Source organism: Pinus tabuliformis, chromosome 5_2 (genome assembly GCF_031772625.1).
Source record: "Pinus tabuliformis cultivar Carrire ecotype Pingquan chromosome 5_2, CPIR1, whole genome shotgun sequence".
In the NCBI taxonomy this organism is placed as follows: Eukaryota; Viridiplantae; Streptophyta; class Pinopsida; order Pinales; family Pinaceae; genus Pinus; species Pinus tabuliformis.
Genome location: NC_142306.1, coordinates 413,860,480 through 413,885,950, shown reverse-complemented (window position 1 = coordinate 413,885,950; position 25,471 = coordinate 413,860,480). Strand labels below are relative to the sequence as shown.

Sequence of the window (25,471 nt, the reverse complement as noted above, 5' to 3'; positions counted from 1 at the left end):
TGAGGAGGAACGTGTTGCCAAGGAGAAGGCAGAGCAGGAGCAGCACGAGACCCAGAAAGGTGACAAGTCACCTTCGACAGTAACAAAAACAGAAACAGGGCAAGGTGGTGGAGGCGAGGAAGGGAAGCGCACCCCCTTCGTGGTGAAAAGGCGAGAATTGGAACAACAAGTTGGGTCGAGGAAAAAGCAAAAGGCACACAAAACACAGGTTGAGCCCCTGGTGCTCACAGAAACTGATCTTGATGAGATCGGTGATAAAGTCAGGGACGTCGCCACAGAAGTACTGCAACAATTGGAACAATAGTACATTCAAACCTTGGGAGGTGTGCATAAGGATCTTCAAGAGTTGCATATCCAAGCAACTAAGCTCCAAGCAGATGTCGATAAAGTGAGTGGTGCAACGGGCAGTTCGGCGCAAGAACAAAGTACCGGCGTAGCGCTAGTTTTGTGGCTGACGATGGATGTGTGAGTCATCCCTTTGCCTACAGGTTCAGTACGCACTGAGACCGAGGAACAACGTGCCCTCCTTGATAGCATCCTGAAGATGGGCCTGAACCTTGCTGTGATGCAACTGGAGACATTGCATGAATTATTACATGGAATTGCGGGAGAGATTCGCCTTCGGGAACAACAAGCACTTAGTGATGTCAGTGAGATCAAGGTGAATAATCAACATCTGTTCACCAATAAGACACATATTTTGGAAGAAAAGAAGGCCCTCTAGGCGCACAGTTCATGATTGGAGTCAGTGGTCGCGGAGGCATGCAGAAATGTGCTTGAACTCCATATTCTCGAGGACACATAGCCAAAGGCGAAGGTTAGAAAGTTAGTCGTTGGAGTGTGCGAAGCAAAGGCAGAGGTTAGACAAGTTCAATTTGAACTAAACATGAAGATAATCGAGCTACAATTGAAGATGCAACCTTCGACTCCTCTAGAATTCCGGGAGCATTGCAGAGCCACGATCAAGGAAGGGTTGGCCACTCTAGATGCCATAGTTGTAGACTACACAACAATATTCGAGCAAGCTATGGAATTGGTCACCAATCTACAGGATGATCCAAACTTGCAGATACTGAATACTGAGATCAGGGAGCTGCAGAAGTAGTATGATGAAGTCAGGGCAACAACGCGCTCCATTGCACCAGTGCAGTGCCTAGCCAAGTTGCAGGAGGGGAAGCAGCTCCTCGCGCAGGTAGAAGCAACTCAGAAGAAGGAGGCCTTGCTTAAGGCTAGGTTAGAGCCTTGGTTGGAAGAATATTATCAGCTCTCAACAAATATTCAAGATAAGCTAAAGGGCTTGCAACAGACGAAACAGACGATGAGGTTGGCTGCAGAAGGACCAGCTACAGAGCAGTTAGTGGAAGAAGTCAAGCAGGAAACTTCGTAGAGTGCTGTCGAGGTTGCAGTAGTTCAGGTGCAGCTAGGGGATCTTCGCAACAAGATCGACAGCACCAGCCGAGTGACTCGAGGGCGAGTCACGATCTTTGTGTTGGGGGCCTGTTGGGATGGGGTCCCCTGCACCATTTTTGGGGTTAAAAACCCAAGTTTTGATGTAATTTTTGTAAAAGATGTAAAGTCTCCGTGATTTGTGAATGTGCAGGGCGTAGATGATTAGGAGTAAAAGGGATTTTAGCCCCTTGTTTATGTAAAGTTGAGTCAACGTTGAGATCCACCCATGGTCCATGAACCATGGGATTGTATAAATAGGTGTGTCTTAGAGAGTCTAAGGCAGATATTAGAAGATCATGTTAGTAATGGGTCAATAGAAGATAGCACAGAGAAGTGGGTCAAATAGAAGAGAAAGGCTCTACAGCTGAGTGCGCAGAGGCCTAGATAGAGTCTACAGTTGAGTGCGCGGGCCCCTGTAGCTGAGTGCACAGGGCAGTTTTGAGTCTATAAATCCTAACTGAAGATCAATAAAGAAGATTATTGAAGAATTCCCGTGTTTATCTGTTTAATTCTTTTTATTTATGATTGCGATATATGTTGTGAATGAATAATGTATTTATGAAATATTGATCTAATGATGCGCGACTCTATGGAATAAATCTTAATAACTGTATGCACTGCATGTTAAGTACTCCTGCGAAGATTGTGATACATTATGTTTTGTTTATTAAAATACTTAATTAGAACGACGTGAGCTCAGATCTAGGGTTATTTTTTGATGCGCATAAGTGGATGATGCTATTGTTAAGGGTCCGTAAAGACCAATCGTATACCTTTGCAAAGGTCTAGAGGCTATTTAAAAGGAGTTGCAGTACTGAGCCCTAAGGGCTTATAGATCTGTGCGAAGGCAGATCTAGGGTACTTTAAGACGTCACACTAATCTCTGGATGCGGAAACTTAGTTCCAGCATCCCCCCATACTACTTCGGGTGAGACTAGAGCTTGCACTACGCGGGTTGTTGCTAAAAGGGTCTATAGTGTAGGGTTTTGTTGGTTAGTGCAACTAACTCTGAACCTAGGTCAGGACCCCCTAAGCCAACACTCCCAAGCTACACAAATCAACATTCTATTGCCCTTTTTCCTCTTTCTTATTTCCATTCCTTAAGCACATGGGTTATGTACTTTTGTTACAACTTATTCAATTGGAGAGGTTTTTCATTAAATTCCTGCACTAGCAATCTTTAATGGATGTCCAACAATTTGGTTTCTTTCTCTGCACAAGAAATCATAACTTCCCAAGCAAGCCATCCTCTTACCCAACTCTGGAATCTATGTCCCTTGACTCAATTTTCCCCTATTTTTCTTTTTCATGTCTTTTTAACGTATTTACAATGCCTTTTATGGGATAACCTTGGATGTGGTTGTCACACCAAATCCATAGAAAGAGGATCCACAAGCTTTTTAAGAAAAAACATGATCCACCAAAGTAGGATCTACAACCATTCAAGGGTTAAAAATGAAAGGTATTCACAACCATGTCCATGAGATTATCAACTTCTCTTTGAGACTACGAAATTAATTGTGAGGTGGATTCTCACACATAAATAATTTCTTTGTTACAAAATTAATGAGAAATTCATGAGCACTTTAAGCTCACATAAAGTACTAATCATTTACATACTTTCCCAAAGTTTTTTTGAGTTTCTTTTTAGTGTACAAAGATAATAGTTTCTCAAGTGGGGATCCCCCTGGGTTAGTAAGGTATCTAATAATAGAAATTTAGATAATTACATATGACATACAAAAACTGTAAATATTGCCTTGCTTCTTTGAAAACTAGAGGGTTTGAGTTGTGTGTTGAGCATAACATTGTTTAAAAATCTAAATAAGGGTATAAGCATGACTCGAGGGAAACCATACTAAGTATAGTTAGCATTATTGAGACTTGACATGTGTAAAGCTCTAAGCGCAATAATGCCAAGAAAGGAACCAAAACCTTCATAAGCTACTAGAACTACTATATTAGAGGACAAAAAGAAATATAAAACAAAATGTAATTGTTCAGGCTTGAAAGACCAAGTATTAAAAAACTAAGACTAGGAATAGGGAGGAGCTAGCGTGGCCAAGTCAATAGCTAAGAGTTTAATGGGGTACTCCCATAAGCCTACTATTGTTGTTGAAGCAAAAACTTATACATGCTTCTTTTATAACCCATGAATAGTGTGTGAGGAGAATTTTCCCTGCTTTTATAGTCTATCTAGACGAGCTTGGAGCTTCAGATGTTTGAGCTCCTAACTCGAGAGTGGATGAGTCATGAATGAATTAGTATGCCAACATAATTCCAAAGTTTGGAAGAATTCTATTATGCATGTGCGATTAGAAACCCATTTGAAATGAAATCCTATGTCTAAGCTCTCACATCCTTTAGTTGGAATAGATCTTTATCTGTGTGGTTGCCAACTTCTAATAACTTGATTAGCTTTCAACAGGTTGGAGAAACCTATTTGTGGAAAGAACTAGCAACATATGAGGTTTCTTTTTAGCCTAGGTGTGGCATGGTGGTATTTTTCCTCTATGGCCTAAGTATGGAGTCATTAGAATTGAGAAGGGCCTATAGCGAAAGATACAAGGTAATAGGAGGGGGGACAAACCAACAAAGGGAAAAGTAGGAGTAGAAGAGTGATTAGGGATTTAACTAAGATATTCATTTTCCATGGAGACCACCTGCTTGCTTTTGTGGTGGTTGTTGCACATAAGGCCCATTATATGAACGATAGGGCACCATTGAAGTCAGGGTATCGTCACATGCACATGCATGTTCATTAAAACTTGTAGTGAAATCTGCATGGGGGGTGTAATAAAAGATGACACATGGCCGAAGGTTGAGGTGTACCATCTCTTGCTCCTACGAATGAACACAAACAACCATCATGCACCCAATCTAGGGGAAAGATTTGCCTAAGCAAGTTGAAGGCATGAGCGATGATGGGATTCGATGTTGTCTAGGTTCCAAGCAAGATTATGGATTTCACAAGATAAGTCTACTCTTTCATTAGCAAAGCAATTAGTTGGCTTGTTTGCCTATCAATGAACATGGGAAGGGATGAGGTTTGTAGAGCCTTGGAGAAGGAGACACAAGAGTTCCAAACTTTCTTCCAAACACCAATGAGCTAAAATCCTACTGGGGGGGAGAGCCATGTTGGAGTTTGGTGAGCATTGAGATAATCAAGTGGGAGTTTCCCTCCATTATAAGATTATGAAAACACCATTTATTAGCAATAATGAGACCATAGATAAGCACTCAAAGTTCAGTCATTATTATTAGAAGTGGCATATTTTCTTACAAAGGTTTTGAGGTTTTGACTAGAAGATTCATGAAAGAGTCCCCCATATTTAGTAGGTCCAGGGTTTCCTTTCAATGCCCAAAAAAGTTGAGTTTGATGAATCTTGGAGGGGGAGGGGACTAGAATAAGAGGGAGGAGGGTTTAGGGTAGTGGCAAGAGAGGATATAGAGGTGTTAGAAAGAGGAAACCCCTAATCATTAAAAATATTTTTCTTAGGAGGCTAACAATGGAAACCTTCTTCACTCGATTTGGAGAGTTTTAATGTCTCAAGAATACATTGTTTTGATTTTGCTAAATAAAGTATAGGATTTTCTATCATTTTTGAAGATATGTCTATTCCATTATTTCCAATCCTACCAAAGAAGGAAGAGGATCCAAATTAGGTTGAGAATGAGATTTTGAGATAATCGTTGATGCTAAGAGGAAAGATTGTTCAAAATAATGTCTACGTTCCAACCAAATTTACAGAAAAGGGATGCTCCTTAGTCCTATCAAAAAATGCTAAAAGGGTAGGAGTTGAAAATATTCTCCATGGATTCTCCATTCTATTGACACATCACACAAAAAGTAGGGCCTTCGAAGCATCTGTGTTGTAGCTGGTCCCATGTCAAGCTTTTTTGTGAGCAATGAGCCATAGGAATGTTGCCACCTTGGGCTAGAGTTGGGATGTCCAAATATTGGTCTAAATTGTGGCTAAGTGAACTTCATTATGCCCTGTCGCAATAAAATAGGCTTCTTTAATAGTGAACCAACCTTTTGGCTGAAGATCCCAGTGGATCATGATTGGTTTATTGGAGAAGCGAATAAGTATCTAAGAAAGTTCAACTTCCAAAGTTGCAAAGTTATTTCTATGTTGAAAAGGGATGTGGTCTAGGGAAATATTCCACACCCTCTAGTTAAAGCATAGAGCTTGTGGATCCCAATATCCATGAACAGTGCTTCCATTCTTGGCTTGTAAATGGTTCATCAATGGTTGGAATTAGGTGTTATCTTGAAGCCATGGATGTTGTTGCCATGAATCATGCTAGAAGAGTGCTAATTCTCCAATTCAAACTTCCTAAAAAATATGACTTTGAATGAGAGATGTGTGTTGTGAGACAGAGTTCTAGATTATGTATCATGTCTTAGTCCCATGTAATTGATGAGATCATGGTTATCAATACCTATTGCAAATTTATGTTTTCAAAGAGTGCTCCAGAGTTCATCTTTACCCTAAAGCCATGTCCACCAAGTTTTAACACCCAAAACATTATTTAGAATATCAGGTTCTTGAAGTCCCAATCATCCTTTTAACATGGGAAGGTAGAGTGTTTTCTAAGGAACCATATCCCACGTTTTAACATCTACACAACCTTTCCATAGAAAACATCTTTAGATTTCGTATATAACTTTAAGGATTTACATTAGTGTTTTTTTTTTGTAAATCGACACAAAATATTTCATTAATAAAAAAAGTGTTTATAGATAGGACATAGATATAACTAACACCATTTGAAAGTTTACAAACTCTTAACTTGAGCCATTTGTAACCTACTTTGGCGCAGTTCTGCTCATAGAACTTGTCTATATTCGCATTTAATAATATCAAAATAGATGTTACTCATGTACTTCCAAAAGTATATGCGAAGCTAGGAGCGAACCACTGAGTATAAAAGGAAACAAAAAGAAACCCACATAGAGAACACAAAATAACCACGAAGATACCATAGAGGGAAGTAGAAAGTTGTTTACATTCACCGTGAGTATGTTGGTAAGCCATTAAGCCAAAAGTGCACAGCAACTTTGAGAACGACCAAAATCAATGGCTACCAGAGAGATGATACCTCTAGTCGGAGATAACCACCGAGGACAAAGGAGCCCCATTTGTTGAAGGAATGGCGGGAATATATGGTGTAGTGTTGACTAGTGGAACATGTGGTGCCATGTTGACTTGTGGAGCGTTGATCACCACTGGAGTGTTAGAGGTGTTCCTCGAATCAGAATCTGAATCCGATAAAACATACTTCTCCACCCTTTGTAGACATATTAGAATATCATCTAAGTAGTACTGGATGCTTATGAGAAGGCCTTTGAAATCCTCTTGACCTGCAAATATCCTGTAGTGGTCCACATGTTTGTCCTAGATGACCCAAAGGAATAGGGGGTCCAAGTGCTAATAACTTGCAATAGAATGTAGAAAATGCATTTTTCTCTTACAAAATTTGCCAGGGTCTAGAATCCAATTGAATTTTGAATTACCCACTTCAAAATCTGAAAAGTAAGCTTTGTCTCAAAATTCCCAAGATTCAAGTTGTCAAATCTCCTTTTTGACTTCTAGGGGAATTGTGTCAAACAAAGTTGCGATGGAGTTACACCCAAACAAACACTTGGAGTGAGAATTAGAACTACTATTAGAGCCTACCCTAGGAATTTCCATTCTTTGTCGAGGTGGCATAGTCAGTTGGAGAAGTGCGCTAGAAGGACAATGTAAAGTAACACCAATATTACCCTGAGGGCTTTGAAACAAACGTGAAACCAAATTTACAAAGAGCAGATGTGAGGTATTTCGACAAAAGGTTATATTAATAGAAAAACAATCAATGCACCGAGATGGATAAAACTCGTACCACTCAAAGTCTCTTTTAACCACAAATTCAAAGGGGGTTGAAACGACCCGACCAGGAGGACTAAACTGGCGCTGAGGTTGCATTGTGCAAGAATAGAATAAAAAACATTGACTATGAAACCTTTGCAAATAAAGGGATTCTCTATCCTCAAGACCTTCCCTCCACTAAATGTGGAAGAATGGTTGTCAACGCATCGAGTATGTTGTTCCAAGCATGAGAGAACAAAACGAAACCAAAGACCTTACAATGTTACAGACCTCATTGCAAAATATCATGTACTAGCGCCACCCCCTGCATAAACCATGCCTTTTATATCACATGAAGAAGAGATGATGCATGTCGTTGAAGGACCATTACACTATCAAGGAAGGACCAAGGTAGGACACATGTATAATGTGACACATGCCTTAAGAAAAACATTATCTCTGCATTGTGAGGAGCCATTAATGAATTGCAAGCATACTTCCTCCTCTCGCATGGTTGATCTTGTTAGTGTTATGTGTGGAGCATGATTGTTCAGAGGTCTTTGTTTCAGCCGGATGTATACCCCAGGAAGTTTGTACACCCCTCCACGCGGGGGGGCCTTGTCCCCCCCGCGAGGGTCCGGGGGGGCTGATCCCCCCGGCTGGGGGGTCTGGGGTCCAGCGGTCCCCTAGCGGGGGCTCGGGGGCAGCGCCCCCGTAGCTAAAAACAGATGTAAAATTGCCTTGTAAAAGTATAGTAATTTCTAGTCAATCTGGGCCGTTCATTAGGCGGATGATCTGACGGTAGAACTTATGTTTAGTTTAGGGTTTTTTGCCCTAGAAGGCAACCCCCTCTCTTTGTATGAGGGCATTGTATTTGAGGCTATGTAATAGATGTGTATTCTGTGAGCGAGAAACAGAGAGGTGAGACTGTGAGAGAAAATAGAGGATATTATAGCAGATCTGTTGTAGGTTGTGTCTCTTCATTTTGCTGGATAATAGAAAGGAAGGACTGGCTGTTCGGGGTGGACGTAGCCCAAACTGGGTGAACCACGTATATCTGTGTCTCTCTTGTTTTATGTGTTTTCTGTGTTTATATTTCTGCAATATTTTATGTGTTCCATTGCTTTGTAATATATAATTTTATAACAACTGGTATCAGAGCCTAAGGTATATTTGGCTGATAAACACGCAGGAAATAAGGGTTCCTCGTTCGAGTGGGAGCAATTGCGGAAGATGGTAAGTTTAGGTGTCGAGAAATTTAACGGCCAAAACTTCTAACTGTGGAAGATGCAGATGGAAGATTATCTGTATCAAAAAGGTCTATACTTATCATTGGGAGGAAAAGCAAAGATGTCGACGGGTATGAAAGATGAAGAATGGAACCTTCTCGATAGAAAGGCACTCGAAACAATACGGTTGTGCCTTGCAGCGTCGGTCGCCTTCAACATTTCGAAGGAAACAACGATAGAGGGTTTGATTAAGACGTTGGAGAAACTATATGAAAAACCCTTGGCCTCAAACAAGGTATTTCTTATGAAACGGTTATTTAATATGAAGATGTTGGAAGGTGGATCTGTTGCAGACCATTTAAATGATTTTAATACTGTTACAAGTCAGTTATGTTCTGTAGGGGTAAACTTTGATGATGAAGTTAGAGCTCTGTTATTCTTGTGCTCATTGCCAGAAAGTTGGAATGGTTTAGTAATGGCCATTAGTAACTCTGTGTCTGGATCTAGTACTTTAAAGTTTGATGATGTTGTCGGTGCTATCCTTAGCGAGGAAATGCGACGGAAAAGCTCTGGTGAGACATCGGGAAATGCTTTGAGTGCAGAGTCTAGGGGAATAAAAATGGAAAGAGGAAAGAGCTTACGATATCACAGTAAATCAAGGAAAGGCAGATCCAAGTCCAGATCGGGGATATTGTGCTGGAAATGCGGAAAGAAAGGACACCTAAAGAAAGACTGTAGATCTCAGAAGGGAAAAGAAGGAGATTCACAGCAAGAAAACAATCATGAAGCAAATGTGACAGGTGAGGTGTTATAAGATGCTTTGATTCTTTCTTTTGAAAATATTATTAATTCGTGGGTGGTAGATTCAGGGGCCTCATTCCATGCCACACACGATAAGAAATACTTTCATGACTATGTTCAAGGAGATTTTGGACAAGTTCGTTTGGGTGATGATAAACCCTGTAAAATTGTTGGAATGGGTAAGGTTCTTGTAAAACAGCAAAATGGAAACCAATGGCTACTAAATGAGGTAAGGCATGTTCTAGATCTAAAGAAAAATCTGATTTCAATAGGGCAGTTAGGCAGTGAAGGTTGTGTGACAACTTTCATAGAGAAAGCTTGGAAGGTCACCAAAGGAGCCCTGGTAATAGAAAAAGGTGAAAAGGTTGGTACATTGTATTTATGCAATGGTATTTCTAACTCTGTTAATGCTTTAACTTCCAAAGGAGTAGATGCAACATTATGGCATCATAGGCTCGGACACATGAGTGAAAAGGGGATGAAGATTCTTCACTCAAGGAATTTGTTGCTGGGTTTGAAGAATTTTGATTTGGACTTCTGTGAGAATTGCATTTATGGAAAACGGAAGAGAGTTAGATTTCTCAAAGTTGGGAAAGAAAAGAAGAATGAAAAATTAGAGCTTGTACATACAGATGTATGGGGACCTACTCAGGTATCATCTCTCGGTGGTTCTCGTTATTATGTTACTTTTATTGATGATGCAACTAGAAAAACTTGGATTTATTGTATTAAGAATAAATCTGATGTATTTGATACTTTCAAGAAATGGAAAGCTTTGGTTGAGATTGAGACACGAAAGAAATTGAAGTGTCTTAGATCAGACAATGAAGGTGAATATTGCAGCAACGAGTTTGATAGGTATTGTTCAGAGCATGGAATTCGCAGAGAGAAGACAGTTCCAAGAACACCACAAGAAAATGGTGTATCAAAAAGGATGAACAGAACAATCATGGAGCGTGCAAGGTGCATGAGATTTCATGTAGGATTGCCTTTACAGTTTTGGGCAGATGCTGTAGATACTGCTATTTATCTAATAAACAGAGGGCCTTCAAGTTCCTTGGATGGTGGTGTTCCGGAGGAAGCATGGATAGGTAAAAAGGTAAACTACTCTTTTTTAAAGCCTTTTGGTTGTGAGGCCTTTGTCCATATTGATAAATAAAATAGAACAAAGCTTGAGGCAAAGTCAAAGAAATGTACCTTTATTGGATATGGTGTTAATGATTTTGGTTATCGCTTATATGATTATGAAAATCACAAAATCATTAGGATCAGAGATGTAATATTCAATGAAAAGGTCTTGTATAAGAATCAGTTGCAGGAAAAAGAAAACAAGGAATACGCAGTTCTTGATGAAATCACTGAAAAAGTAAAGGTGCCTGAAAATAATAATAATCAACAACCACAACAACAACAACCACCACAACAGCAACAGGCACCCCAAACACCTGAAAGTTTTGTTAGAAGATCTACTGGGATAAGTAGACCCCCTGAACGATACTCTCCTTCATTATATTATTTATTGTTGACTGATTCCGGTGAACCCGAATGTTATGAAGAAGTAATGCAGGTTGAAAGCAGGAAGAAGTGGGAGGTAGCCATGGAAGAAGAGATGGACTCCTTAATGCATAACCAGACTTGGGACTTAGTCAGGTTGCCTGTAGGTAAAACTACATTGCAAAATAAATGGGATTACAGGCTGAAGGAAGAAGATGGAGGAAAACATAGGTACAAAGCTAGACTTGTGGTGAAGGGGTTTGCACAGAAGAAAGGTATTGATTTTAATGAAATATTTTCTCCTATTATTAAAATTACTTCAATCAGAACTATTTTAAGTCTAGTGGCAGTTGAAGATTTGCATCTTGAGCAGTTAGATGTAAAGACAACCTTTCTCCATGGGGATTTGGAGGAAGAGATATATATGCAGCAGCCACAAGGATATGAAGTGAAAGGGAAGGAGAAACTAGTGTGCAGGTTGAAGAAGAGCTTGTATGGCTTAAAACAGGCTCCAAGGAAGTGGTATCTAAAATTTGACAAGTTTATGTCTGAACAAGGTTATACTAGATGTCACTTTGATCATTGTGTTTATCTGAAAAAGCAAAATGGTGGAAGCTATATTATATTGTTATTGTATGTAGATGACATGCTTGTTGCAGGATCTAACATGCAGGAAATAAATGTGCTCAAAAGAAAATTGGCAAATTCATTTGCAATGAAGGATTTGGGAGCTGCAAAACAAATCCTTGGTATGAGAATAACTAGAGACAGGAAAAATCGCAAATTAACATTGTCGTAGAATGAGTACATACAAAAGGTGTTGAAAAGATTTAACATGCAAAATGCAAAACCAGTTAGTACACCTTTTGCTAGCCATTTCAAACTTAGTAAGGAAATGTGCCCAAAGACCCAAGAAGACATGGATTATATGTCTAAAGTTCCATATGCATCAGCAGTTGGAAGCTTAATGTATGCAATGGTCTGCACAAGGCCTGATATTGCACATGCAGTGGGAGTTGTAAGCAGGTACATGAACAATCCAGGAAAGGAACATTGGATGGCAGTGAAATGGATTCTCAGATATTTGAAAGGTACCACAAATCAAGCATTATGCTTTGGCGGTTCAAAGATTTCCCTACAGGGATATGTTGATGCAGATATGGCAGGTGACAGAGATAACATGAGGAGTACTACAGGATATGTATTTACTGTTGGTGGAACATCTGTCAGTTGGGTTTCAAAAATCCAGAGTGTTGTTGCACTTTCGACAACACAAGCAGAGTATGTTGCTGCTACAGAGGCTAGTAAAGAAATGATTTGGTTACAAAGGTTTATGGGTGAATTGGGTAAGGAGCATGATATGGGCACGCTATACAGTGATAGCCAAAGTGCCATTCATCTTGCAAAGAACTCAACATTTCATTCCAGGACTAAACACATACAACTCAAGCACCATTTCATACGATCAGTGTTGGAAGATGGAGAATTGACGCTGGAAAAGATACACACTAGCGAGAAACCTGCAGATATGCTAACAAAAGTTGTAACCAGGGAGAAACTGAGAACATGCTTAGTTTCAATTGGTCTTCACGGATGACGATGAAGATGAGAAACAACCAGGTCCAAAGAGGAGTCATTGTCCAACAAATGAAGCAGCGGTGGAGTTGCTACAATCATTCTCCAAGTGGGAGATTGTTGTGTGTGGAGCATGATTGTTCAGAGGTCTTTGTTTCAGTCGGATGTATACCCCAGGAAATTTGTACACCCCTCCACGCGGGGGGGGGGGGGGGGTGCGGGGGGGACTTTTCCCCCCCGTGGGGGTCGATCCCCCTCGGCTGGGGGGTCCGGGGCAGCGCCCCCGAAGCTAAAAACAGATGTAAAATTGCCTTGTAAAAGTATAGTAATTTCTAGTCAATCTGGGCCGTTCATTAGGCGGATGATCTGACGGTAGAACTTATGTTTAGTTTAGGGTTTTTTGCCCTAGAAGGCAACCCCTCTCTTTGTATGAGGGCATTGTATTTGAGGCTGTGTAATAGATGTGTATTCTGTGAGCGAGAAATAGAGAGGTGAGATTGTGAGAGAAAACAGAGGATATTACAGCGGATCTGCTGTAGGTTGTGTCTCTTCATTTTGCTGGATAATAGAAAGGAAGGACTGGCTGTTCAGGGTGGACGTAGCCCAAACTGGGTGAACCACGTATATCTGTGTCTCTCTTGTTTTATGCGTTTTCTGTGTTTATATTTCTGCAATATTTTATGTGTTCCATTGCTCCGTAATATATAATTTTCTAAAAGTTAGAGCAATTAAGACAAAACTTTTGAGGGCTAAGCAAACCAGAGTCGATGCATAGAACAAAAACCAGAAATAATACTTGTTGTCTTCCACCACCTTCGCACTTTGAGTGGGGATCACCACCAAACCATATAATGTCATTCTTATCATGCCCCTCTTACATGTTGCAATGTAGGAGGGACACTTGGCATTAATCTTCTGCATGCTCTAGATCATTCGTTGATGTGATGTGGTGGCTAACACACTCATCAGGGAAAGGATTTACATTAATTAATGATAGTTGCTTAACACATTTTTTTCATAAAATTCTTATTGCGTCGAGAGGCATTCTCTAGCCCAGTATGGTAGAGATATTGTAATGTCATGCAAACATTTTGACCAGTAAAAAAAAAGGGTAACCCTATGTTATTATTATTATTTTTATTAATTTTTGTTGTGTAGTTAAAGTAAATTTGATTAAATTACTAGTGGTTTTTGAGCTCCACGTTAATAAGAACCCATGATATTGACCCATGGTATTCATGTGGAAGGTAACCTATTTAAAATAGAAAACTTCTTTAAATGTGAAAAAAATTGATCCCTTTAAACTTTTAGTAAATCCAAAATTAAAATAAATCTAAACTAATTATATGTAATATATATTTATAAATAATAATAAAAAACACTTTATTAAATAAATTATAAAAAACCAATAAATATTTATTTCCCCTTAAATTTTTAATGATAATTTATTTCTAAAATAAATACTCTTTAATATTTATATAAAATTTAAATATCTTAATTTTAACCATTTACTATTATTTAATTAAAATTAGAATTAATAATGTGATTCCACTTCACTCTAACTACTTACCCTCTAACCCTCGTTCTAATGTTTTAATAAACCTAATACTACTGCTTAATAAAAAAATTATTAATACGATTACACTTCACCTTAACTACAAACCCGCATTCCAATGTTATAACCTTAATATTACTGCGTACACTTTTATGATTCCAATAAATCGAAATGAAATAAATTACAAAGTAGTTTGTTAAAGTTATAATTTTTTTTGAAAATAGTAGAAATTCCAGTATGTTTTTTTTGTTTTTTGTTTTTAAAATTTCGAAAAAAATTTGAGAAATTTTAGTTATAGTTGTAAAATATTTTTTATAATATTAAATTTATTTTCATCATTAAAAATAATTTAAATATTTTTATAATTATTTTAATTGTTAAAACAAATTTATAACCTCAATAGACAACCATAAACTAATATAGCGCAAATTTATATTTTCACATGGGTGCAAGAGTTTCTGGAAAAAAATCATTAAAGTATATGTGATTTTATCAACTTATAAAAACTTTAAAACTAATAAAATAATGTACTGATTTAAAGTGAAACACCCAAAGAAAGGGACAACCAACTTGACAGGGTGATGCTAGCCATTAACATTAATGGGATTCTGGAAGTAATAATGTCAGAACTTGGTTAATATTTTATGAAGTGTTAATGTCAGAACTTGGTTGATTGTGCTAAATTTACCTCATTTAAGTGTGTTAAATATATTTTAGTTAGGCGTATTATTAAATGGTGGATGGTGTGAAGAGAAACAAATGTAAATATTAATTAATTGTGAATATTGTTATTAAATTAAAATAATGTTGTATATTTAAATGTATAAATGTTTATTTTTAAAAAATTATTAAATCAATTTAATTAAAAAAATTAGTTTTAAATTATTAAATATTTCTTATATATATTAAATAAAGAATTTACATTTATATTACGTAAATAAGATGGATCTAAGTTGATATTTTTGCATTTTATAATGGATTTTTTCAAGTTTTTAAATATACTTTACCATAACAAATACTATAGGTTATATAATACCATGGACTTGTAAATCACAATCAATAAACCCATCAAATAAACAAGTCAAACTTATGTTAATAATATATATATATATATTTTTTTAATTTTTAATTTATTATAATTTTATTTTAAATAATTTGACCAAATCAACACAACATTATAGTACATAACATTTTATGTTATAATATTGTTGCCATACTGGCTTTAGAGTGTCTCTCAACTCAATAACTATCCTAGATCCATTTTAATTCCATATCTATCAAGCGGTGAGAGGGATCAAATCGCAATAACTAGCCTAGATCCATTTTAATTACAAATCTATCAAGCGGTGAAAGGGATCAAATCTCTTGAGAATTGCTTTTTTGAGTGCAAAACTTGAGGAAATGTTTGCATCTCGAGAGATTTTATCCCTCTTGGCACTTGATAGATCCAAAGTTCAGATGGGTCTAGGCTAGCTTTACTTTTATTTATTTTATATCTTTGTATAAATTAATACAAATGTATGTTACACTTTTGAACTACAATATTGAAAATTTACAGTTATTTTTGAAAATGTTAAACCAAAAAAAAAATTCATTTTAATTAACCAACCTAAATCCATCTTAACTCTAGATCTACCAAGCGCCGAGATGGATCAAATCTCTTTTCACTTTAAAAGAGGTTAACTCTGGATCTACAAGTGTCGAGAGGGATCAACTCTCTTGTCACTCTAAAAGAGGTTTGCATCTGCGAAGATTTGATCCCTCTCAGCGCTGGGTAGATCCAATTTAAGATGGATCTAAGCTGGTTTAATTTCCCCGTTTAAATAGGATATCTTCCACATGGATCCCATTGGTCAATACCACGAGTCAATGCCATGGGTCATTTTTATTTTTATTTTATTTTTATAGGGTTATTTTTATTTTTATTTTACAGAGCTAAAATGTTTACATTACATTACATTAATTTTTGTATTTACTTTTATTTTATGTAATTTGACTTAGTCAAAATGTTAAACTTTACATTACAACATCTCTACCATAGCGGGTTAGAGAGTGCCTCTCGACGCAATAATGTACCAAACAAACATTGCAGCTATCCCTAAAGACCCAGGGGATCTTTCTTTGTCTCTCAAGACAACAACCCATTTAGATATTTATGCTAATCTTTTCTATTTCATTCAAAGAGTTTACTATCACAAAGAGATGCAACCCATTCATACATGTTGGTCTTCATTATCTACGTTCAATAATAATAATAATAAATGACACGCCATTCATCATATCTGTCATTAGAGCGGAAACTTTGAGAAACATCAATTACACAATAGTACCTGATATTAACGTGTTTACATACTCCACTGAGATCTTCTCTATCATGCAACAAATATTATGCTCTCCACAAAACATTTCATAAATTTCCTTCACCCCTCCAATCAAACTCCCCACTACAAATTCACGATCTACACACACCAAAATTAACATATCTACCTAAGATGTCCATGCCTTTAACATCTCCCTTCACCAATTTTTGTATTGCTATGCTTATATTCTCCATTGGAATATTATCTACCATGCAACATATGTTATGCTCTCCACACAAATCTAACATTTCTTGAGTTTCCTTTGCCCCTGCAATCAAACTCTCCACTACATATCTATCTAAGATGTCCACATCTTTGATACTCCCAGTGCAGTTAAATACAATTTCTTTAAATCTTTCATCTAAAACACAAGTGGTCAGAAAAAACTTAATAGGCAACAAATTGAAGAGGCGAAGCCTTTATGGCAAACCAACTTCCTATTCACCTTTAACAAACTATGGAGGGGCTATACAATTTCTTTTATATCTTTCATCTACAACACAAGTGGACACAAAAGACCTACCCATTAGAGTAGCAAAAGTAACAAATTGAATAGGCTTTTCTAGCAAACGAACTATGACCCAACTTCCCATTGGCCTTTAACAAACTATGGAGGAGCCCCACTAAGTGATTAAAATAGACTTTGTCAATAATATAATCAACAAACTTGACTATGCATGTGTTTCATGGGGTTTTAACCAAGAATCCATTGGTACAACACCTTAATTAACACGCACATATTTGATATCAAGATATTTACCTTGTTTTTGCCATAACCACCACCCTCGTCGCCCCACTTAATTTTTACAATTATACTTTGATTATTTTTATTTTAATTATTTTTTTTTAAATTCAAGATGAACCGCACTTATTGGTTCAAAAAGCGTTGACCAAAATCTTCAATGTGACTTTTTCTGGAAAATATTTTATACATTAATATTTTATAATTTTAATTTGTCTAAATCAACATAATATTACTTAAGATTGTTAAAATCATTTTAATTTTAATTTATCTAAATCAACATAATATTATTTAAAATATTATTAAAATTATTTTAATTTTAAATTCTAATTTTTAAATTTTATTTTATTTTAATTTGAATAAATTAATATAACATTATGTTACATAATATTTTACAACATCGTTAGTTGTACGTTCACTTTCCAGACAATAAACTTTATTAAATGAAAACCATCCACTTCACAAAATTTCTTTCAATATTTCTTCTCCATATCCTTTTCCCCTTTAATTTTAATTATACAATATAAAAAGACTCCTAACTTCTAACAAAACTTTCACCAATACCCCCACTTTACTCGGAACCATCAACTTTAATCCAACTGTCTCTTTGCTGTTTCATCTCTTATTTTATACAATCAACTTCAACACATCCATGGCCAGGTCCCATTTGTCATATACTCTATTCAACAGTCAATTTTAGTGACCCAATATTGATATCATATATACTCGAGACATTCTACTTTATATTCGAATAAACATTATTTTATTCATGGATGGGACCCACGGCTTGAAAAGCAATTATCAAACATATGTGGTTAATTTTTATCTTTATAAAACATAAATCTCCATTTTTCATTTTTGAAAAAGAAAGGTTTGGTCTATGTTGGATTAAATTTTATAATTTCTTCAAATGTCGGTAGACTTATTGGATTCCAGTATGGTAAATAAATGACAACTCTCACATGGATAGCAGGTAGCATTCAACTACCATCACCTAGTTCTGTTTACTTTGTTTAATAATTATTTATTTTTATTATTTTATTTAATATTAATTTTTTTTGAGTTAGAAGCTTTGTGATCTATATTAATGTTGAAAAGATTTTTCAGCAAAATCACATATATTTGTTGACGCGTTTCGAACTAACAAGTGTGGTTCATCGAAACGTGTCGACAAATATATCATGATGTGATTTCGCTGAAAAATCTTTTCAACTTATTTTTCATTATAAATTATAATTATATTTATTTATTTTTATTATAAACTATAATTATCTAAATTTTTTAAAAGATAAAATTTATAATGTATTGTAATTGAGTTGTTAATTGATATTAAAAATCATTATTATTGATTATTGTTTATGAATATTCATTGACTTATTATTATTATTTAAAAAAATAAATTTTGTAAAATAATTTTAAATTTTGTAAAATAATTTTAATTTAGATTTTTAATGTATTTTTAAATTATTAATAAAAAATAATTTTCAATCTTATTTCAAATTAAAAAAATTAAACAATATTTAAAAAAAAACTAATATTTCTTAACTATTCAAATAAAATAAAATAAAATAATAATTTTAAATAATATTAAAAACCTGATATTTCTTAACTACTCAAATAACATTATAATATTATAGACTTTATAATAACATATATTTTTAATTTCATATATTTGAATTGAATATTTATATTTATTTGATATTCTAATAAATATACATAAAGTTTTAATAAAAATATTTTTTATAATATTTATCAATATATTTAAAAAAACATTTAAAAATTATAATATTATGTAATTTATAACTATATATATTTTTAATTTCATTATATTTGAATTAAATATTTATATTATAGGTTATAATATTTGTCAACCTATTTATAAAAAACGGTTTATTGTTAAATTGATTACATTTAGATTCTATTTAGATTTTTATAAATATTATTAATACACTCTAAAGTGACAAATACTATTTAAAAAAAATATACCAGAGAATAATAATCATATATTTTGTATCAATTATATTTTTCTTATGTCCATAAAAATAACTACCGGAGGATAATGCTCTTATAAGAAATTTGTTGAAGAGTTACATTTTTCTCCGCTTACTGTACATAAATAGCCCTAGCACTCTATGACTCCTACTTCCGAAATCCATTGACCAAATAATTTAATACCCCAAATATATATATATTTTTCAGATTAGCTCCACCTGGGTCTAAAATTGGGACAAGCAATCCGTACTTAGAGAAAAAAGATCCCCAGCCCACTAGTTTGTACCACTCCATGTTACGAGATAAAGTAGAGAGGCAGTAACTAGCTGGAAACTTTGTAAGCATCGTTCAAGGTAAAAAAATTGTATGATAGATACACAGAATACTGTACGAGGAGGTCCCCTCAGTTGTGTGTCGCCCTTTTTGTCGGCCAAAAACACACAAATTCGTATGCAAATTCAAACCAGCGGTTCTCCGGCACATTCTGCGATAATTTTCTGTTTTCCCTTTTGCCCATTAACGAGGCTGAGGAAGTGGGAGCTCTTCTGAGATTTTGATAGTACCGAAGCTGAAGTCATTCGCTGATTTGGTGATAAATCTCTGTTCAGCCACTAATAAGTTTGTGGGTATTGAACCTACAGATCTGATGGTGCAAGCACGGAGGGCGTATAGCACCCGTTGATTAGCGTTTTCTGCAGGAAATTATGTCTATGAAGAAGGGATGGAAGAGATATGGAATAGTGGTGTTTTTGGTGCTTCTATCCATGCTCGTTCCATTGGTATTCTTGCTCGGACTCAATGCTGGATTTCAGAGCAGTAAGTTTATCTGAACCCATTTCATTTTTTATATGATTTGAAGCCCCCTTCACACAGAATGTCGTGTATGGAGAAGTTGGCTTTGGAGTACTTGGGCAAGGGGACTTAAAGGTTTTTATGAAACCCGTTGCTGGAATTTGTAGTGGGTTGTTTGCATTTTTTTGCACCATTTTGCCCCTTTGTTGTATACTAAGACAATGGGCATTTGATGATTACCTAGATCCTCAGCACTGTGGGCGATTTTGGGGCAATGTTTGTATTAGATCTGATTGAAAAGCAGGCAGTGCGAGGCTTATTTCAGAACTTTATGAGTTTGTAGGCTCAGGGTTTTGATCTCTCCTCCTGCATTGTCATGTTTAGCTACTTAGGGTGAGTGTGGGGTTTGAGGGCAGATACAGTTTAAGGCTGTCGGATTTGGGCACATTAGATGCCAAAGATTAGAGAACACAGGAGTAGGGGTTCAAAACAGCGAGGCCTTAAACCCTGATGTTTGGATAGTGAAATGGAATGCATCTTCCTCGGAAAACCCATACGGAATCTTAAGACTATTTTCTTAGAGCTTAGACACAGATGCCAGTGGACTTCAATTCCTGTCGGGTGCATTGAAGGATTTCATCAATAGGTTTGTGGGTTTTTTCATTATATTTACAAAAATGCCAAATGCAGCTTCTTGAGGAGCATATTAACTGAACAATTTCTTAGTTTTACAGTTATTCTTCTGAACTCTTAAAAGCTGCCCTTCTTTTAAGCTCCTAAAATTATTGAGTAGAACTGAGCCAGAGAGAAAGTAGCAGTCCCCAATCTGATGCCCATTGTGTCATTCCCATCTTGGTGCAACCTTGTGTCATTTGATAATGATAGATCTGTCTTGTGAGTCTGAAGGAGGATTCGTATTTTTATGGAAGTATAGAGTAAGTTTGGTTTAGTGGTTACTAGGCGGTGACAACTGCTCAGTGCTAACCAGTAGTAGGATTGCTTAATTTGGCATCTTCAGTAGCCACTAGAAACCCTTTGCGATGAGGAACTTGCATGTGATAGAGTACCTTTGAGCAGCTTGATCTTATTTTGAAATTTTGAATCCTCTTTATCTCTTCAACATCAAAGAAGTCATTTGGTTGTTCTGTAACCTGTTGTATGTTTCTCTTGCAGGCTATATCAATGATGAAGTCCCTCCAACGCTGGTGAGAATACCCTGCTTTGGTTTTGGTTTCACAATTGAGGGTAGTTTATAACATACCTAATTTTTCGATAGTCATAATAATCTTCGTTGTTTAGTAATGATATGGAATAGGAGTTGGATCAGGTATACATGCTGTTAACTTGTGTAACATCAATATATTGTTAACTTCACATTAAGAATTGAAGGCATGACATCCAATGTCAATAAATTACTCAGTTTTCCTTCTTGTTCTTCTGTGCAAGTCGTGTATGTAGTGAATTCTGTAGTGATGTCATGAAAGTTTTCTGACGTTTTACTTGCTACATTTGGTGTGTTCAGAACCAGACAGATTTTACCAGGATTGTCAGTCTGTCTAAACACGATGATGCTTCACAACAAACAGAGGTAAGGTTTATTACATAAGATTTCATAAAGATGTAGTGGGTATGTATTAAATACAATTTTCTTTGATGCCTTTTGCCAGTTGGTGGTAAGAAGATCAAATTCTAATGAATCGATGTTATACAATGTACTTGCACAATATGGCACTGACCCCATCAGAAATGCAACCCATCTACTCATAACTACCATAGTTCTTTTGTAAAATTTTCACTGCTTTATTAAATAATATATCGTTGTTTCCATAGTATGTTGGTTTGTTGAGGTCGGTGATCTGTGAAAGAGATGGATTTTGATATTACTGGGCTTTTAAATTATAAATTTTAAAATGAATTTTCTGATTAAAGCCACGTTTTGTTGTCTCCACTTTGCAGAGAAATCTTTCTAGGCATCTGGATGATCTAAACAAATTGGGGTCTGAACTATCAAAGGTTTCCAAAGATGAAGTTGTAACAAAGACCTCAAATTTTTCTGCAACGAATGTATGCAAAAAAACTATCTTGCTTTACTTCTATTAATGTACCATCCTTTGTACTTTCCTTAATGATTGCCCACGGATTTTTATATCATTCCAATGAATGGTTTTAGGTTATTATTTCCCAGACAAAGCCATATATAGTTGCCAAAGATACTGACTTCAACACTGGTTACAACTTCTCTGGCACGACTCATGGAAATCTGGATAAATTATTAACCAGGCATCCAATCTCAGGAGGTACACACGTAAGATTCTATGAGCTTTGACACAAAATGATTTTAAGAACACTAAAATTTCGAGATTAGGTTACTTGATAGGAACACTTGATCTGAATTGAGTTGGAATTTTGCAAGAAACACAGGATTTTCAGAGAAACCTGGTGTTTCATTGCCAGAAAGCAGAGCAGAAAAGAAGGTAGAAATATAAGATATTTTAATTCTTCAAACTGATGTCCACTATCTACATTTAAACATGATCTAAATTCCGAAGTAGTGTTGATAGACAGATATTTTTCTTTTCAAAAGTCTTAAAAGTCATATCAGCACTCACTATGAACTGCTAAAATCTTTCTGCAGAGCGGAAAACTAGCTCACAGGGATGTTCATAAGAAAGTCAGTGCTGACGGCCTCTCTGATGACCCAGACAAAGCTTGTGAAGTGGCTCTGGGCAGTTACTGCATCTGGAGAAATGAGCATAGGGTAGAAGTGGCTGATGCAACCGTGAGACTGTTGAAAAATCAGCTCTTTCTTGCAAGAGCTTATTATCCAAGCATTATAAAACACCGCAATCGTGAGAAAATCCAACAGGAGCTAAGGAAGCATATCCAGGATATTGAACATATGCTAAGTGAGGCAACTGCAGATGCTGATCTGCCAGAGAGGTCAATTCCTTGTCATATTCTTAAATAGAACTTTTAGTAATTATCCTTACTCTTAACTCATATAGCAGATTTTTGTCAGCTTCTGAACTTGCATTGTGATTTTGAGTGGGTTTTTTATGCAGGGCATGGAAGAAGACAAAGATTATGGAAGGAGTTCTAGCAAAAGCAAAAACTTACCCTGTTGATTGCAATAATGTGGTAAAAAAGTTGGGACAAATCTTAGACCTTACTGAGGATGAAGCTCATTTTCACAGAAAACAAAGTGTCTTCCTCTACCAACTTGCTGTCCAAACAATGCCAAAAAGTCTTCATTGCCTTTCAATGAGATTGACTGTGGAATATTTTCAAACTTATCAAAGCAACATCGAATTACCATTGACCAAGAACTTGGAAGATTCAAGTCTTTATCATTATGTCATTTACTCTACTAATATCCTCGCAGCATCTGTGGTTATTAATTCTACTGTTGTTCATGCCAAGGTAAAACCTTAGTTTCTTGGCTTATCTATGGTTTCATCTTTGGTACTAAAATATATGGGATCGTAGCTTCTGTCAGAGCTCTCACTGTTTGTTGTTCTTCATTATCATTGCAGGAGCCGGAGAAGCATGTATTTCATTTGATTACAGATAGACAAAACTATGTTGCAATAAAATTCTGGTTTCTGGAGAACACCTATAGCAATGCAACTGTCCATGTTCAGAGTCTGGATGATTTAAATCTTCGTCATTATACCAATTCTGTGATGGGTTCTTTATCATCAGAGGAGTTTCGTGTTGGTATAGAAAGCCCCACTAAATTTTCTAATGATTCCTCTAACTCAACTAAGGAGCTTAAATACTTGTCTACCTTCAATCATCCTCACTTTTGGCTTCCTGAAATTTTTCCAAGCCTGAACAAAGTGCTATTTCTAGATGATGATGTGGTCGTGCAAAGGGACCTGACACCTCTTTGGAGTATTAATTTGCATGGGAAGGTAAATGGTGCCATGGAGATTTGTGAAGTAAGGTTTCATCACTTGAGGAAGTACCTTAACTCTTCAAAGTTTTTCCCAAATGGTTTTGATGGAAATGCGTGTGCATGGATGTCTGGATTGAATATTATTGATCTGCAACAATGGAGGACGCAAGACCTGACCAAAGTTTACAGGAGATGGCTAAAGATGGTAAATTTTCTTTATGTTTTAAACTGAATCTTCTGAAGAAGCACTTGAACAAGTCTATGAATTGTACTGCATGGTGCTTCATGTTCACAAGTTGAAGTATATCGATTTCTAAATATCTACTAATGTTGTTTTTTCCCTGTTCCACAGCAAAATAGGTATAATATTCCGTGGAGATTTGGGACATTGCCTGCAAGTCTGATTACATTCTACAATATGACCCATCGCCTGGAAGACTCTTGGCTTTCAGTTGGTTTAGGGCATGACTTTGGAATTGATCAGCTTGGTATAGAAAAATCTCCTGTTTTGCATTACAATGGCAACTTGAAGCCGTGGTTAGAGATAGGTATTAATAAATACAAGCCATATTGGGCTAAGTATTTAAAACAAGAGGGTCAATTCATGCTTGAATGCAATGTCAATGGATGATGCTGTGATATATTTATGTGGATCATATCTCAAAGTGGCAGATTTGTGAAGGCATAGCGGTGTGTGATGCCATGGAATGGATCGACGTGGTTTTGCAAAAGCCTTATTGGAAGCAAGCATGGATGTGTATTGGCTCATGGGCTGAACCTTTGAAACAAAATTATTCTTTTATTCAAGATTGTAATATCATTTAGTAGGGGCTTCCAATTCTGGAAGCTATTCCAATTCATGAATTGTGTCCTTTCAGGCTCCTACGGTTTTGAATCTTATTGAATCTATGATTAGAGTGCTGTTAATTTTCTGATATTGGCCTAGTCATAGGTAACTTATACAATATAGATGATAGAGGAGAATCATAATTTTAAGGACTCGAGACGTACTCTGATCAATTATTTGATTCTTTTTCTACTCAGAACAGTCTCAAAGAGTACAGGGTAACTAGCTTTCTGTATTTCGAGTTCATTCTTCCAGCAGGGCCTGCATTCCAATCAACTATAAAAAATGGTGTGAAAATTGCCTAAATGACAGAATTACTTGGCAAGAATATAAATATAGGGTTTTGAATATTTATCTATGTTATGTTTCATTCCCATTTGGGGATTGAGGGAACGAGTTTTGGAGACAGTTGAAGAGATCCCCCAAATTTTAGGGGATGGCACTCCAAAATATATAAAAAACTGCCAAGTTTTAACATTTTATATCCATTTTGACCTGCAAAAATCTGGTTTTCTCTGAAAAAAAACCCCTGTAAATTCAAATTGAGTACCTATGTACCCCGCTGGAAGAAAATGGGGGAAATATATCCCCCATCTGGGCAGATGTCTTCCCGTGAAGCACTGCTATCTACCCTATGCTATGTTCTATTGTGGCCAAGTGAGATTGTGAAATGATCATTTGCATTATATGCTTTTTTGGAAATATTCTTTCTCGGCCAGAGTGAAATAGATGCAGAGATCACTTCAGACATCCAGTTGCTCCAAGTGTGCAGAAATAACGTTGAGATTGATGGCTCATAGGAGATATCTCAAACGGAGATCTGCTGATTATATGGCGACCACAACTGCGTCTCCTAAGAATTTTACTGGTAACATTTTCAAT

General features: G+C 36.2%; 1 protein-coding gene across 3 annotated transcripts; it reads left to right on the top strand.

Moving 5' to 3' along the window:
* The first annotated feature begins 19,352 nt into the window (after positions 1–19,352).
* Positions 19,353–24,602, top strand: GAUT7 (galacturonosyltransferase 7). 3 transcript variants are annotated; one of them, XM_089436441.1, is made up of 10 exons: positions 19,353–19,868; positions 21,018–21,049; positions 21,367–21,432; positions 21,801–21,908; positions 22,030–22,141; positions 22,266–22,318; positions 22,480–22,784; positions 22,907–23,264; positions 23,378–23,947; positions 24,095–24,602. In XM_089436441.1, the coding sequence occupies exons 1-10, from the start codon at positions 19,757–19,759 to the stop codon at positions 24,371–24,373; spliced, it is 1,995 nt and encodes a 664-aa protein (XP_089292567.1). In that variant the 5' UTR covers positions 19,353–19,756; the 3' UTR covers positions 24,374–24,602. The 3 variants fall into 3 exon arrangements, with proteins under 3 accessions (XP_089292567.1, XP_089292568.1, XP_089292566.1); XM_089436442.1 differs by having other exon boundaries at positions 19,354–19,868; positions 22,125–22,149; XM_089436440.1 differs by having other exon boundaries at positions 19,354–19,868; positions 22,015–22,141.
* Positions 24,603–25,471: the final 869 nt, after the last annotated feature.

Bases quoted from the DNA above. Each gene is read 5' to 3' on its own strand.
- GAUT7 (XM_089436440.1), top strand. From the start codon at position 19,757: ATGTCTATGAAGAAGGGATGGAAGAGATATGGAATAGTGGTGTTTTTG. The intron at 19,869-21,017 runs GTAAGTTTATCT...TTTCTCTTGCAG, and splicing joins CAATGCTGGATTTCAGAGCA to GCTATATCAATGATGAAGTC. The intron at 21,909-22,014 runs GTATGCAAAAAA...GAATGGTTTTAG, and splicing joins CAAATTTTTCTGCAACGAAT to GTTATTATTTCCCAGACAAA.